The 14849-nt window shown below is 55.7% G+C and overlaps 2 protein-coding genes across 7 annotated transcripts in view; both read right to left on the bottom strand.

Annotated features, from left to right (window-relative positions):
- Positions 1-14849, bottom strand: part of NYAP1 (neuronal tyrosine phosphorylated phosphoinositide-3-kinase adaptor 1) — a 49771-nt gene that overhangs the window by 13503 nt on the left and 21419 nt on the right. Inside the window, exons 1-3 of one of the 6 annotated variants that reach the window (XM_083410257.1) lie at positions 11393-11431; positions 10802-11004; positions 9882-10123 (exon numbers count right to left, since the gene is read on the bottom strand). In XM_083410257.1, coding sequence (XP_083266383.1) covers positions 9882-10072 — 191 coding nt within the window. In that variant the 5' untranslated portion in view covers positions 10073-10123; positions 10802-11004; positions 11393-11431. Of the gene's footprint in view, positions 1-9881; positions 10127-10801; positions 11319-11392; positions 11432-14849 lie in introns of those variants that run through there. The other 5 variants (XM_083410256.1, XM_083410258.1, XM_083410255.1 and 2 more) reach the window with 5 other exon arrangements.
- Positions 1187-14849, bottom strand: part of UFSP1 (UFM1 specific peptidase 1) — a 189692-nt gene continuing 176029 nt past the window's right edge. Inside the window, exon 3 of the transcript XR_014504367.1 lies at positions 1187-3812. The gene's annotated coding sequence lies outside the window, so the exon portion shown is untranslated. The remainder of the gene's footprint in view (positions 3813-14849) is intronic.

Genomic DNA, 14849 nt, shown 5'->3' with positions numbered 1-14849 from the left:
TTAAAAAGAAATCCGATCACCCACTGTGATCAGGACTGCCTCTCAGTTAACTGAGGCATCCAGGGGGTGATTTGAGCCCCTTGGTTTCTGGAATGAGGGCTGGGACGGAGCGCAAGAGGAGCCAAAGGGGGTCCCATCCAGGCCAGTTCTCACAGCCAGGTGCCTCTTCTGGGAAGCTCACGGCACACAGGACCTGGGAGCAACAGCTCTCTCCCCGCTTGTGATTCCCAGCAAGTGCTACTCAAAACTGCCTCTGATAGTTTTGGGTGGGTGGGTGAGAGAGCATAGCTGTTGTGGCTAGTAACCAGTGGCCGCCTCCCCCTCCTCCATGAATTTGTCTGATCTTCTCGTAGAGCCACCCAAGCTGGTGGCCATCACTACAACTTGTGAGAGGCAAAAAAGAGAGCTTTATATCCACTGTATCCATGCATTAATATACACACACCTCTTGTCATGTATACACCCTTATCCCCCCCCCCAAATATAAAACCCCCAAATGCTGCAACCTTTCCACAAAGTGAAGGATGTTCTAGCACTCCACCCCTGATTTCCAGCAAATGAAACCTAGAGTGGAGGGAGAGCAATGGGCTATCATCCCCTCCCCAACCCTGCCTCCATGTACCACATTTTTTTTTTTTTAAAGGCATTTCCCCCTATCTTCCCCTCCCCCCTGCACAGCAACATACACATCACACTTGCCGGCAGCAGAGAAATGTGCTGCAGTGTGTCAGCTGCAGCTGGCAAAGCGCCAAGGGCTGGGAGTGGCTTCTCCCAAACGCCCCTTCATCCCCCCATGAGCAGCCCCTTCCCGCAGGCCCCTTCCTCCTCCCTCCCTCTCTCTGTCTCTCTGTGTCTTGGCACAGTGGCAGAGAGAAGACAGGAGAGAAGACAGGGCACGTGCCAACAGCAGATGCTGGGCGAGTAAACAAACCCTCAGCTGCTCCCTGGTTTTCGGAGACGGAGAGACGTTGGCTGAGGCCCAGCCAGTCTGGCATCGCCAGATCCCACCCTCCAGTCATCACACCAGATCTGGGTGAGACGGAGGAAGGAGCGAGTGCCTGCCTGCAGCAATCTCCACAGCCAAGCGAGAAAGGAGCTGGCCAGGCGAGGAGAGAGAGAGGGAAGAGCGTATTTCATGCCTATCTGCCTTTGCCCCACCCTGCTTCCCGAATGGTCCCCACAACGTGGTGTGCTCTAGATGCTTTGGACTACAACTTCCACCAGCCCCCAGCTGGCACGGTTGGCAAAAGCTGCCTTAAGCCCGTAGCCTAAGACAGCTAGGTCAGCCGCAATGTTTGGCCCAGACGCAGGCCTTTCCCTACATTGTTAGTCCACATTTTTTACAGCGGCTGCACCAGTACCAAAGGAAGACAGGCCAGACGGAGAATGATTCGCAGGGTACCTTCAGTTGGGACCATTTTTGTTTCGGGAAGGAAGCTAGCAGGCCATTGAACTTCAAGGAATTGGTCTCCAGGGCAGGGTCCCTTAAGAATTCTGTGCAACTGCAAAACTTGCTGCCTTAAGCCATTGCTCCAGGAAGCTTAGTCTCTTCTGTGCTGACTGGCACCAGCACTCCAGAGATTCAGATTGCGATGGGGACCATCTGCTTGCCAAATAGGTAGCATTCACACCTTTCCAGCTGGTCCAATAATGCTCCTGTGGCCCCCAAACCACTTGGGGCTTTGCCTTTCGAAGACCCCTCCCTCCCCTATGCAACCCAACACCTCCCACCCCCTGCTCACCGCCATTCATCCCCCCAGCTTTCCCCCCTCCACACCCACCCGCCCATTGACATCGCATCACGATTCCTCCTCCTCACGATGCGCCACCCTCCTCCTTCCTCAGCCACCCTCCTCCTGACTTCCTTCTGGCCACACCTCTCCCAGCCTCCCGCTGGCAGACCTTCAGCATCTCCTCTCTTTCTCTTCCCTGGTTTTATTCGCTGGAGTGAAGGGTCCTGGGTACCAAAAGTATGAGGATGCAGCAGGATGCTGGCGGATGGCCCAGCAGTTTCCATGGAAACTGCGTCTGGGTGACCTGCAGGAGCCAGGCAACATCAGCCTGCTGGTGCCTTTAACCCTTCACTTCCTGCGAACCAGGGGAGGGGGGAAACAATCCCCACCCCAAGCAGGTTTCATTATCTCTGTTTAGGACAAGTAGGAGTGAGGCAGCTGTGAGGGTAGCTGTGGAGGGGGTCTCCCTCCCGGCCTCTTGGAGAATGCATCTGGAGGCCAGGCTGAGCACTCAGAGCCACCTCGACAAACTGAAGAAGAGGGCAAATCAAAATGGGAATTCAGGAATGTCAAACAAGCTGAAGGGGGGGGGGAGAGAGGGGCAGAATGGAGTGGGCTTGCTGGCTTGGCTGGTACACAGGGCAGGACTTGGTCGGGGTTAGGCTGAGCCTGATCCAAGACAACAAGAGAAGAGGATGAGTAAGAGCTCACCCTCTGGAAAAAGTTACCACGACACAAATCCTAGGCAGAGGCAGCCTTATCCCCTCACCCAGGTGATGAGCAGCTGACATCTTTGGGCATTTGCCAGAGCTCCAGCAGGACTTGCTGGTGCCAACACCTGCTCCGGACCCTCCCCACCAGGTGGCAGAAAGCTACAAGCTGCTAACCTCATTTCCCACAAAGCACTGGGGCAGCACTTCCTTGGGCGTCCCAAGGCATTCTGGGAAATTCTATATGGCAGCTGGAGGGCAGCATCAATGAGTGAGCCTGCTGGAGGGAGACAGACCAGGCACTGCGCTATGGGCCATGCTCAGAGCCTCCGAATTACGCAAGCAAGGGAGCAGGATCTTCAGTGAGTTTGTGGGGACAGACCCAGGACAGTGGAGAGCTTTTCCTTCAGGATTGCCTGCTCTGCGAGAGAAGGGTGGGAAAGATGTCCTCACTGGGGCAACTTCCAGCCATGGGATTTTGTGCCGGCTTCCTTTGCTAACAGCAGCCTCCCCTTCACACTGGTGGCAGAAACCTAGCGTGGATGAATGGTGAAGACCGGAAAGAGAAGATGTCGGAAGCTGAAGAGGCAACAGAGGTTAGTAAGCAGGAAGAGGCTGTGGCAGAGAGAAGTCCAGACACAGTGGCAGAAGCGGAAGCAGGAGAGGAGCAGGGCCAGGAGACAGGTAAGGCAGGTTGCTGAAGAAGCCAGGGGGTCTCCACCTCCTGCTGTGACCAGCTTCCCTCCCCGCTGGTCTCCCAGAACCAGGAGAGGTATGAAGAGGATGGAGCAAAGAGAGACAAGATGAAGGAGCCTTAGATTGCTTGGGAAGGAAGAAGGGGACTTAGAGAGTTGTGGGAAGGCAACTGCCTCATAGACGGCATCTTAAAAAGCAGAGACATCACCTTGCCAACAAAGGTCCATATAGTTAAAGCTATGGTTTTCCCAGTAGTGGTGTATGGAAGCGAGAGCTGGACCATAAAGAAGGCTGATCGCCGAAGAATGGATGCTTTTGAATTCTGGTGCTGGATGAGACTCTTGAGAGTCCCATGGGCTGCAAGCAGATCCAACCTCTCCATTCTGAAGGAAATCAGCCCTGAGTGCTCACTGGAAGGACAGATCCTGAAGCTGAGGCTCCAATACTTTGGCCACCTCATGAGAAGAGAAGACTCCCTGGAAAAGACCCTGATGTTGGGAAAGATGGAGGGCGCAAGGAGAAGGGAACAACAAAGGACAAGATGTCTGGACAGTGTTCTCGAAGCTACCAGCTTGAGTTTGACCAAACTGCGGGAGGCAGTAGAAGGCAGGAGGGCCTGGCGTGCTCTGGTCCAGGGGGTCACGAAGAAGCGGACATGACTAAACAACAACAACTGCCTCATTTGGGGGTAAGATCTACTGGAAAGAGTTTCTGTGCTCACAAGGCCTGAGCTGTTTTGTTTCTTTCAATAAAGAGTTAACTTGGGAGTTATTGCTGACCTTCTCCCGACACATAGATACAGGAAGAAGAGGAGGAAGTACTTAGTCAAACTATGGAATTTGTTTCCAGAAGGTGCAGAGATGGCCACCAACCTTGGACTGTGAAGGGGTGAGACTTTGAAGGGAGGCTGTGACTGGCCACTACTAGCTGCCATGATGCGTATCTAGGATGATAGGGAGCTGCCTTATTCTGAGTCAGAACATGAGCGCATCTTGCTCAAAAATTGTCCATGCTGACTAACGGAGGCTCTCCAGATTCCAGAATGGGGTGTCTTCTGGCCCTACCAGAAAGAAAGAAACTACAAGAAAGAAGATTCCACCTAAACATTAGGAAGAACTTCCTGACAGTAAGAGCTGTTTGACAGTGGAATTTGCTGCCAAGGAGTGTGGTGGAGTCTCCTTCTTTGGAGGTCTTTAAGCAGAGGCTTGACAACCATATGTCAGGAGTGCTCTGATGGTGTTTCCTGCTTGGCAGGGGGTTGGACTCGATGGCCCTTGTGGTCTCTTCTAACTCTATGATTCTATACCTGGAGATGCCATTAGGAACAGGACCTGGGACCTTCTACACGCAGAGCAGCTGCTCTCCCCACTGAGCTATGGACTCTGTTACCTCCGTGATCAAGAAGAAGAAGAGAAGAGTTTGGATTTGATATTCCGCCTTTCACTCCCCTTCAGGGGTCTCAAAGCGGCTAACATTCTCCTTTCCCTTCCTCCCCCACAACAAACACTCTGTGAGGTGAGTGGGGCTGAGAGACTTCAGAGAAGTGTGACTGGCCCAAGGTCACCCAGCAGCTGCATGTGGAGGAGCAGGGAAGCAAACCCGGTTCCCCAGATTACGAGACTACCGCTCTTAACCACTACACCACACTGGCTCTCCAGATCAAAATTAGCATGCCTCTGGGTGTGAAATTGCTGGGGAGTAACACCAGGCCTCTGCTCTTGCCTGTGGGGTCCCCAGAAGAGGCAGCTGGTTAAACTGCAGTGGAAAACGGGAGGTTGGACTAGATTAGTCCCCAGTGGCTACACACATTCCTCTGCTCTGAACCACTGTGGGTTGCTGAGTTTTGGAAAACACACAGCGGTGAACCAAAGACCTTGGTGAAACAAAACGTGGGCAAAATTCACCGTTTTCTGTTAGAGCCAAAGCTGGCTGAGATGACATTGCTTGATGTCACGCCCCACCACTCGGGTCCAGGTTTGGAAGGGACATCTGAACCCACAGATTCAAGTTGCAAGAAAGGAGAGGCCAACCGAAAGTTAGGAAGAACTTCCTGGTGGTAAGAGCCATTCGACCGCAGAACGGACTCCCTTGGAAAGTGGTGGGCTCTCCTTCGCTGGAGGTTGTCAAACACAGTTTGAACATCAGGGATTCTTTTGCTGACTAGATGAGCTTTGGTGGAACTCTGCAAATTCTATGGTTTTGTGACAGCCACTGAGAAAAGCAGGCACTAGCCTGGCCTTAAGCTGAAAGGTACTGTGGAATACAACCTGACTTCAGATCCCACCTTGGACACGGGCCCAACATGCCATTTGCCACCGCATTCCCTCCCCCAAAAAACAAACCCCTCAGCACCTTGCCTGTAAAATGGGACCAGCAGCGGCCCACCTCACAGGGCTGCTGTGGGAGCAAACATGTTCAGGACTGTGCAGTGCTTTGCAGCTGGAAGGACTGCATAAATGTTTCCTCTTCAAAATGGCAGAAAGGTTGCCTGTCCGTAAAAGTCAGCTGCCATGTCAAAACTGTTCTTCTTGTGAATCATACGTCTGGAGCAGAAATCGAAGCCCCTCCAAGGAGCTGTTTTTGCTGATGCTCCCCTGAGTCACGCAGTCGCAGGCTGAAGCCAGCAAAGGCTTGATTTGACCCACTGTTTTCCAGTGTCTAACAAGTGAGAATTAAAATTCCATTGTACATATGCAGAACGCTCTTCTCTCAACCAGCCTCCTCCTCTCACTGTATGCGCAAGGAATTCCAGGCGAGGCAGCATCTCTCGTGGAAGCCGCCCATCTTACCCACCAACACACAAGGGGGATAGAGTCACAGGACAGATAAACTCCCTTCTTCATTCAACACATATTTAAACTATGGAACTCACTGCCACAAGAGACAGGGGTGGCTACCGACTTGGATGCCTTATCGTGTACAGTGGTACCTCGGGTTACAGACACTTCAGGTTACAGACTCCGCTAACCCAGAAATAGTACCTCGGGTTAAGAACTTTGCTTCAGGATGAGAACCGAAATCGTGCGGCGGCGGCGGCAGCCGGAAGCCCCATTATCTAAAGTGGTACATACTTTACCAACTGCACTGGATCCCGGTGGAGTACAGGGTCAGGTTTAAGGTGCTGGCTTTGACCTTTAAAGCCCTATGCGGCCTAGTACCCTTGTACCTACGGGTCCGCCTCTCCTGGTATGCCCCGCGGAGGACCTTAAGGTCCACAAATGACAACATTTTGGAGGTCTTGTGCCTCAAGGAGGTTAGATTGGTCTCAACTAGGGCCAGGGCCTTTTCAGTACTGGCCCCGACTTGGTGGAAAGCTCTGTCACAAGAGACTAAGGCCCTGCGGGACTTGACATCTTTCCGCAGGGCCTGCAAGACAGAGCTGTTCTGCCTGGCCTTTGGTTTGGACTCAGTCTGACCCTTATGTTTCCCTCCCCTTACGGTTTTGATGAAGCTGCATTTTAAATTGCATTTTAACCTGTATTTTAAATCCCCCCCCCCATTATGTTTTTACTGTCAGAGTCGCCCTGAGCCTGGCTCTGACCGCGGAGGGCGGGGTATAAATAAAAGTTGTTGTTGTTGTTATTATTATTATTATTATTACCTCAGGTTAAAAACAGTTCCAGGTTAAGAACAGACCTCCGGAACGAATTAAGTTCTTAACCCGAGGCACCACTGTCCTCTGTGTTTTCATACTGTATTTTTATGTTGTGTGAACCACCCTGAGACCTATGGGTGAAGGGCGGTATACAAATTTAACAGATAAATAGGAGAGGATTAGACAAATTCACGGAGGTGGAGAGGACCATTGATGGCTACTAGCTGGAGGCGGCGATACTCCTGAATACAAGTTGCTGGAAACTGCAGGAGAGGAGCATTGCTCTTGTGTTCGAATCCTGCTTGTGGGTTTTCCGTAATGGGCACCTGCCTGGCCACTGTGAGAACAGGATGCTGGGCTAGAGGGGCTGTGGGCCTGATCCAACGGGCTCTTCTTATGCGGGGAGGACAGACCCCCCACTGCCCGGCACTTGCTGGGGCCTGCCTGAGCCACTGAGCCTGAGATCTCACGGACAATCTGCCCCTCCAAATAATAGCCAATCATTAGAGCAGCTTTTCTGCATCAGATGCGGAAGGCAGGCTCTCGTTCCCCATCCCACCATTCAGCGAATGCCGCCTGCCCCCCCCCCTTCCACCCCAGATTATCTGAGGATAACCTGGGCTTTTTAAACGCCTGTGAAAAACACCAGGGGCTATATATAGAGCACTTAGTCCAGGCAGGGAAACTTCCACCAGGGCACGCGGATTAGGGCCAGAGGGGAGAACATCTGCCAAGAGAGAGCGGGGCGTCTCAAAAATAATGTCTAGGGGAGACAAACCAAGGGGCTTTAAGGCCAGGTGGCTGGCGCTCAGGAAAACCGGTCAAGGGCAGCCAGACGTCACCAGGCACTGGTGGGCTCCAGGAACAGTGAAGTCGCTGCAGGGAATCGCTCTCTAAGCCAGGGGTCAGCAAGGTGCGGCCCATGGGCCAGATGCAGCCCACAAAGGGCATTTTTACCAGCCCACAAGCCGCCCCTGAACCGAGCTGCCTGCTTGGCAAGTCCCCCATGCGCTGCACTAAATCAGCACAGTGTGGTGTGGGGACTCGCTGAGCAGCACCGGAAATCGCGTCTGCGCAGGAGTGATTTTTGGCATCTGGGCATGTGCAGAAGCGATTTTCGGCATCTGGGCATGCGCAGAAGCGCTTTTCGGCACCGCGGACATTCACAAACTCGATTTCTGGCATTGCGCAGCACCAGTCCGGTCCACAGACAATCTCCGTGGGAGTGATCCGGCCCATGGCCGTTAAACCTTGCTGACCCCTGCTCTAAGCTCTTCCTCTCCATAGAATCATAGAATTGTAGAGTTGGAAGGGGCACCAAGGGTCATCTAGTCCAACCCCCCACCACCACAACGCACGACGAGCAGCTTATTATTGTGCATCTCTTATTAAAAGCCTCCATTGAAGGAGAGTCCACCACCTCTGATGGGAGTCCGCTGCACTGCTGAACGGCTCTTACTACCAGAGAATTCTTCCTAACATTTGGTCGGAATCGCCTTGCCGTTTGAATCCATTTGGGTCGTGCCCCGCAGAGCAGCAAGAAACAAGATTGCTCCTTCTTCCAGGGAACAGGCCTTTAGATATTTGAAGATGGCCATCCTGTCATCTCTTAGTCTCCTCTTCTCCAGGCTTAACATCCCCAACTCCCTCAAGTTCATCATCTTGATGGTCCTCCTCCACAGTTTAACCCGCAAGGCCCCTGCCTCTTGACCATCTCACACCTCTGCTATGTGCGAATGTTCAGGGCATGCAGGGGAAGTCTGTCCCAGCCCAGAAGGAAACAGGAAGTTTACCTGCTGGCTGGACAAACATTCCTCCCCATGTGTAAACACGTTCACTCTAGGAATGTTGTACTTGACTGCTCTTGTGTTTCACATCCCACATCTCCTTGCATCGGCTTTCCTCAACTTGGTGCCCTCCAGGTATTTTGGCCTACAACTCCCACCAGCCCCAGCCAGCCCCAGCCGTGTGATGTGGAGGCTGATAGATGTTGTAATCCAAAAATGTCTGGAGGGCCAGGTTGGAGAAGACCAGGCAAGCCTGTTTCATTGAGCAAAGAGCATGCTTGGAAAACGCAGCACTGAAGGAAAAAGGAGGATTTGGAATCGGAAAGAGGTTCTCACTTTGGTTTCTAATGAATATACGGCGCTGCCTTATCCATCCCCTCATCCATATAGTTCAGTATTGCCTACACTGGCTGGCAGCCTCTCTCCAGGGTTTGAGACAAGGGCCATTCCCAGCCTAACCTGAAGATGTCATCAGGGATCAAACCTTCTGCATGCCAAGCAGCTGCTCTCCGCCTAAGCCCTTCTCTCTATTCAAGGTTCTGCAGCAATCAAGGAAAAGCAGACAACCTATTTCTCCCCTCACTGTTCTGCTATACATCACCATAACAGCGTTGGGAATGAAGATAAGCAAGGTATGATCTCAGGACCTGGGAGGCTAGATCAAACACACCGCAAGAAAAACAGCCAACGCACAAGTAAGCTTTGCATGAGGTCAAATACAGACCATTACAAGATCGGAACTGGCACATCAAGAGGCCAGCTGCCGTTATTTTCAAACCGGACTTGTAAAAGAGAACCAAAAGGAAAAACCACAACATTAAGCAGTGACAACAGTATCCAAACAGGCCTCGCCAGTCATCTGAGAAAAACGGAAATAAAAGCCATCGTTGCAGCACCGCTCCACAAAAATAGCAGCCTCAAACTCGCAGGTGACTGAGACATTTAAAAGCACACCAAGTTTTTCTTGGGTTTATTCTGGGCCTGGCTCAGAGCAAGTCATTCTGGGCTTTGGTCTTTTTGTTTTGAATTCTGTTTGGCCTGCAGCCCTCGAAACCTGGCTGTCCACAACATCCTTTAGAGACCCACTTCAAATCCAAGCTAGTTCCAAGACAGAATCCTGCCTGCCTGAAATGATCTCCCAGCTGTTGAGAAAGATTCTGCCAGGTCTGCAGCTGAAGGGAGTTCCAGTGGTGCCAGGCGGCTACCCAGGTCCCTCCGAGTGTGCCCTTTGCTGCCCAGCACTGGTGGGTGAACTCCATGGACAACCTTTGTATGGACCCCTGCCTAACGCTGTACCCCCCGTTGCCTTTTCGGCGCCTGCGGAGCACGTCAGGGCCCAACGCCTCCACCCCTCGCCTACCTCTTCTTGGGCTCGTCGTCCTTGCTCTGTTTCCACTCCACCTTGCTCTTGCGGTACAGAAGGTTCATTTCGTTGCGCAGCTGCTCCCGGGGGTGGCACGTCTGGCTCAGGGCCCCGTAGGCCCAGCGGCCACGATCCTCAATGAACTGCAGAAACACGGAGATCAAAGCTTCCTGGGGGCCTGCATTCATCTTCCGGTGGCTGGCAGGCGGTGGGGAGGGGGTGCCCAGAAAGGGGGGGCTCTGCTGAGGGAGAGAGACTATATTAGGGGGAGGGGGGCAGGTAGAAAGGTGTTCCTGTGTGTGTGTGTGTGGAGCCACCCGTCTCCAGAGTTGTGGGCTGAGGCCCAGAACGCATTCATGAGCTAAGGAATGTAGGAAGCTGGCTTACGCCGGTGCATCTAGCTGAGTGTGTCTGCACTGGCTGGCAGCAGTGGTTCTCCGGTGTTTCAGACGCAGGGAGTTTTACCATTCAGTAATGCTAGAGAGCGCCTTGCTGACCACTAGCTGACAAACATCTCTTTTTGCTGGGGGGCAACCGTCTCCATTTGTGGCCCAGTCCTTATGGAGATCTGGGCTTGGCTGTAGGGGATGGCACAGTCCAGATGTACCCCCAGACCCTCCTGGGGGGTGCCTGTGGGCTTCAGCGGCCCAACGCAAGTAGGGGGGGGGCGGCTCTGAGAAGGGCCAGACCCAGAGAGCCTCAGCCCCCACAGAGGCGGCCCAGAGCTCGGACTCCTGGGTCCCCTCCCAGGTCCAAGAATTTGCTGATTGGACACTTCTGCCTGTGGTGGGGTGCCAAAGAGAGATCAGTTGGGGGCTCAGCCAGATTGGTGAGAGCAGGCAAGCAAGGGAGACCCCTATCGAGCGGGGTATGCGTCACGACTAGCCGCCCCCCCCCACAAGGCGATGGCTAAGTACCTGCTGGGCTGGAGCCGCCGGCGCCCCTTGCGGAGGGGGCTATCTGGGAGGGCAGCCGGGGCAGGCTCGCTGGGGCATGTCCTCCGCCCGCGGCATGGATCAGGCCCCTGCTTCGGCGCCGGGGGGGCGCCCCTCCATGCGGCCTCGGGCCTCGCTTGCCGGCCGGCCGGGAGGGAGGCAAGGCGGGATGCTGGTCGCGGCTGCTGGGGCCCAAAAAGAGAGAGAGAGAGAGAAAGGCCTTAGAGGAGGCGACGCGGTGGCGGGGGGGGGGTCTCTCTGCTTGCCAGCTCCCCCCTGCAAGCCAGACCTCGCCCATTCCCTCCCGCCGCCCCAATCCTCCGCAGGCCCCTCGCCTCCCGGGGCCGACCTGCCTGGGCTAGGAGGGCACCTGCGCCCGCCGCATCCCTGCGCGCTTGGCCCAGCCCAGCCTCATCCCGTTGCCGCGGCGACGTTGCCGGAGGGAGGGAGATGGGGAGGACCACGCCGGGATGGCGGGCGGGGAGGGGGGCGCAGGCAGGCAGGCGCGGCTCTTGGGCTGGCTGGCTGGCTGGGCTGGGGGCTCTCCCTCTCCTCCCGGCCGCCGCCGCTCACCTGGCCTCAGGGCTGCTCCGTCCTCCCCATCGCGGCTCCGGCTGACGCAGCGTCGCGGCGGCGGCGGATCCCTCCGCCCAGCAGCAGCAGCAGCAGCCCGAGAGCGAGCCAGCCAGCCAGCCAGCCGGGGAGCGCGCCCGGCGCGCGGGGTGGGAGGGGGGAAGAGGGAGGGAGATGGCGGGACCCCCACCCCTCGGAGAGAGGGCAGAGGGTGGAGCGCGCAGGGGGTCGGGCACAGGCGGCCTGGGCGCCCCTCTCGGCCCGGGCAGGTTGGGAAGGGAAACGGGGCGCGCCCTTTTTGCAGCCCCCCCCCACCTCCAGCGCGGACGGAGGCCCCGCCTGCCACGCCCGAGCTGGATCCGGCGCCAGGGACACCCGCTGCCTTCCTCGCCCAGCGTGCGCGCCTTCCAAGCGAAGGGCAAGATCAAGGCGCCAGCCCTCATCGAGGAAGACCGGGACGACTCGTCCCGACGGGGCCCAGCCAGGCGTCTCCCTGGAGGGGAGAGGGCGAGGGGAGGCTGCAGCCCGTATCCAACTCAGGCTGATGGATCAGGCCGGACCGGGCGGAGGTGGGGGTACCTTGAGGGCAAGGTCGGGCTCCCACCGCGGATCCCGGCTCATCTTTGCGCCGGGAACCGAAGCGAGCGCCCGCATCCATCATTTGCCTGAGGGACGTCGGGAGCAGCTTTAGACTGACTCCAGCCTGCTCAGCCTTATCAGCGCCGGCACGGACAGGCAGCAGCAGCTCTCCAGGGTTTGGGGAGGGCGTTCCCAGCTGTACCCAGAGACGCCTTCGGAGACTGGGCATGGGTGCCTCCCCTCCAGAAGCGCGTAGCTTGTGACCTAGGATCCCGGGAAGCTCCTTTGTTATACTGAGTCAAAGCAGGGGTCCATCTACTGTAGTATAGTCTGCACTGACTGGCAGCAGCGGCTCCTCGGAGTTTCAGGCAGGGAAGCCTCTCCCTACCCTCCTTGGAGATGGCATCCAGGACTGAACCTGCGGCCTTCTGCGTGCCAAGCAGGGACTCTACCGCTGAGCTATGGCCCTTCCCCAGTTGAGATCCTTGGCCAATCTAGTTTGGTATTATCTACACGCAGCGGCAGCTCTCTTCGGGCTTCAGGCAGGGAAAGCCTCTCGCAGCCCATCCTGGAGATCGAGCCGCCAGGGGGTGAACTTTCTGCATGCCAAGCAGGCACCCCGCCCTTCTCTTTGCTTCCCACAGCCATTCAGACTCTGCACGGTCGAAAGGGGGCTTTCTAGAGGCCATTATCCCGGAGCGGGGCTGCCCATCTATTCTGCTGAGGCTCTTAGCCTGGGGCGAGGATTTATTTGAAGAAGGTTCGGCCTTCCCCCAGAAATCTGTACGTGCCACTCTGGTCTTGTGAACGCGCTGATATGTCTGACCTGGAAAGTCTTTGCAAAAAACGGGGGGGGGGGGGAGCAAAGTCTGACCTGGATTTATAGTTGGGTGTCTGCGGATTTAACAGGGACAGGCAAAGTGTCTGAAAAAGACGGGCGCAAATAATTGATTAGGTGGAGGAGACGACAGCCTTGCAGACATTCTTACCCCAGAACCTGTTTTTGAGCACCTTGCTAAACGATTCTGCTAAGCATGTGCAGAGTGCCTCGCCCTCTCCGTGCGTAGGGCTGCCGCTAAGACTCGCACACGCGCCTCCCTTTCCAGAAAGCGAGGCAAGGCCCCCCTAGACGGCTTGCTCCTTGCCTGATCCTGCACCCAGGTCCAGTGCATCAATCAGCACTGGCCGAGGGGAGAGCGCCCCGTCCCTTCGCAAAGCGGCGCTGCTTCCACCTGCTGGCCGCTCGAGCAACTGCAGCCACGTGTCCGCCCGCTTTGGGGCGAAAGGCAATGGCGGCGCTCTTCCGCCAGGTGGCAGCAGCGCCCTATCTCTCAGGCGCAGTCGGACCTATAGCATCGTGTCTCAGGTGGTGATGCTGGGGGGGGGGGGGCTGATGGGAGTTGTAGTCCAAAACATCTGGATGGAGAAGGCTGCCTTTCAGAAGCTGCTTGATTGCTCAAGAGCCCTTGGGGGGGGGGGGCAAGTTTCTCCAAGGGGGTGCGCTCCTTCTTACCCTACACCCCACGGTGCCCTTCGTAGTCTCAATTCCAAGATCTGGGGTGTGTCTTGGGGGACGACGACTGTTCTCCTGCTCACTCCAGTCTCTGTGTGGGAACCTCTCATCCCCTCCCCGACCCCCGCAGAATGGCGCTTGCCCCCCCCCCACCCCCTATCAGGTGGCAGGTCCTGTTCCCAGGGAGATAATCCCCCGTTTCCGATCCCCCCTGAGCCTTTAATCGCGTTACTTTCTCCGGGTTGTTACGGATTAGCCTCCCGGCACCTCCCAAGCTCAGTTAACTTTGCCAGGAGTTTTGAGGGTTGGGGTGGGGGACTCTGCAGCCCCACTCCATCCCTGAGCTAGGGGGTCCCCCGAGGTCGAGGGTCCATTCAGGTCTTGCAGAGCTGAGCTGGTCCCTCATCAGCCTAAGGCCTGGCAATGGGACCGAGGGAAGAATCGGCCCCACAGCTTCATCACCACAAAAGGCCTGCCAGGTGGCCTAGATCAGGGAGGGGGTGGGTTTTGTAGAGCCCCAAACAGGGAGCCCCGATTCTATGAACCTGGTGCCCTCCAGATGCAGCAGGGCTGTTTGACGCAGTCTAAAACTCCCCAGAGCCCAGTCTTGGTGGGGGCACCCGAGGTCAGGGCCAGTCTCAAACCAGTGTTTCTTTCTCAGAGAGGCAACGCAAATGTGTCTGCCCCCCCCAAGCCTGCAAGCGAAGGAGACAAAGGGAGGCTCCTTCAATGTGCAGTGCTCCTCTCCATCCCACAAACTTTGGGGAGGGTCTCTGGACGTGCCCCACTGCCAGCCTTGCACTTTGCAGACTTGCTGGTCCGTTGGAGGTTCAAAAGCTCAGTGCATTTGCTTCATCTCCTAGTCTTGGGGACGTGATGGATGCCCTGGTGGTTTGTCCCGGCTCTCCACAGGATCTGGTTATTCGGAACGGAGGAAGAGGCACTCCGTGTATGCTCAGAGGCACAGTGAAGAGTCTCTTGCTTTATTCATGTGTTCCCTTAAGCCAAAGATCTTTTTTATAATAATAATAATAATAATAATAATAGTCCAGGGTGGTTTCCCTATGCCTTTCCCTGGGCCAGTCTCTCCATAACGCACAAGTTGTGCTGAAGGCGGAGGAACAGAGTGCTTGGGTCAACCACAGCCCTTAGGCTAGCGCAGGGAAGGCTCAGCACTGGAACTCGTAGAATCACAGAATTGTAGGGCGGGATGGGACCCAAGGCCATCTAGCCCAACCCCCTGCAATGCAGGAATAACAAAGAAGATACTGTCCTGGAGCATGTGCAAAGTGCCTTCCCATCCCTGATGAGACAACACGCTTCTGGGAATCAGCAGGACCCTTCCAGGTCAAGCCCCCACCCCAG

The sequence above is a fragment of the Podarcis tiliguerta genome, assembly GCF_965153285.1.
Source record: "Podarcis tiliguerta genome assembly, chromosome: 13".
Taxonomy (NCBI): Eukaryota; Metazoa; Chordata; class Lepidosauria; order Squamata; family Lacertidae; genus Podarcis; species Podarcis tiliguerta.
Note: the sequence above shows the minus strand (reverse complement) of the source record. Positions and strands in the feature narration are given on the sequence as shown.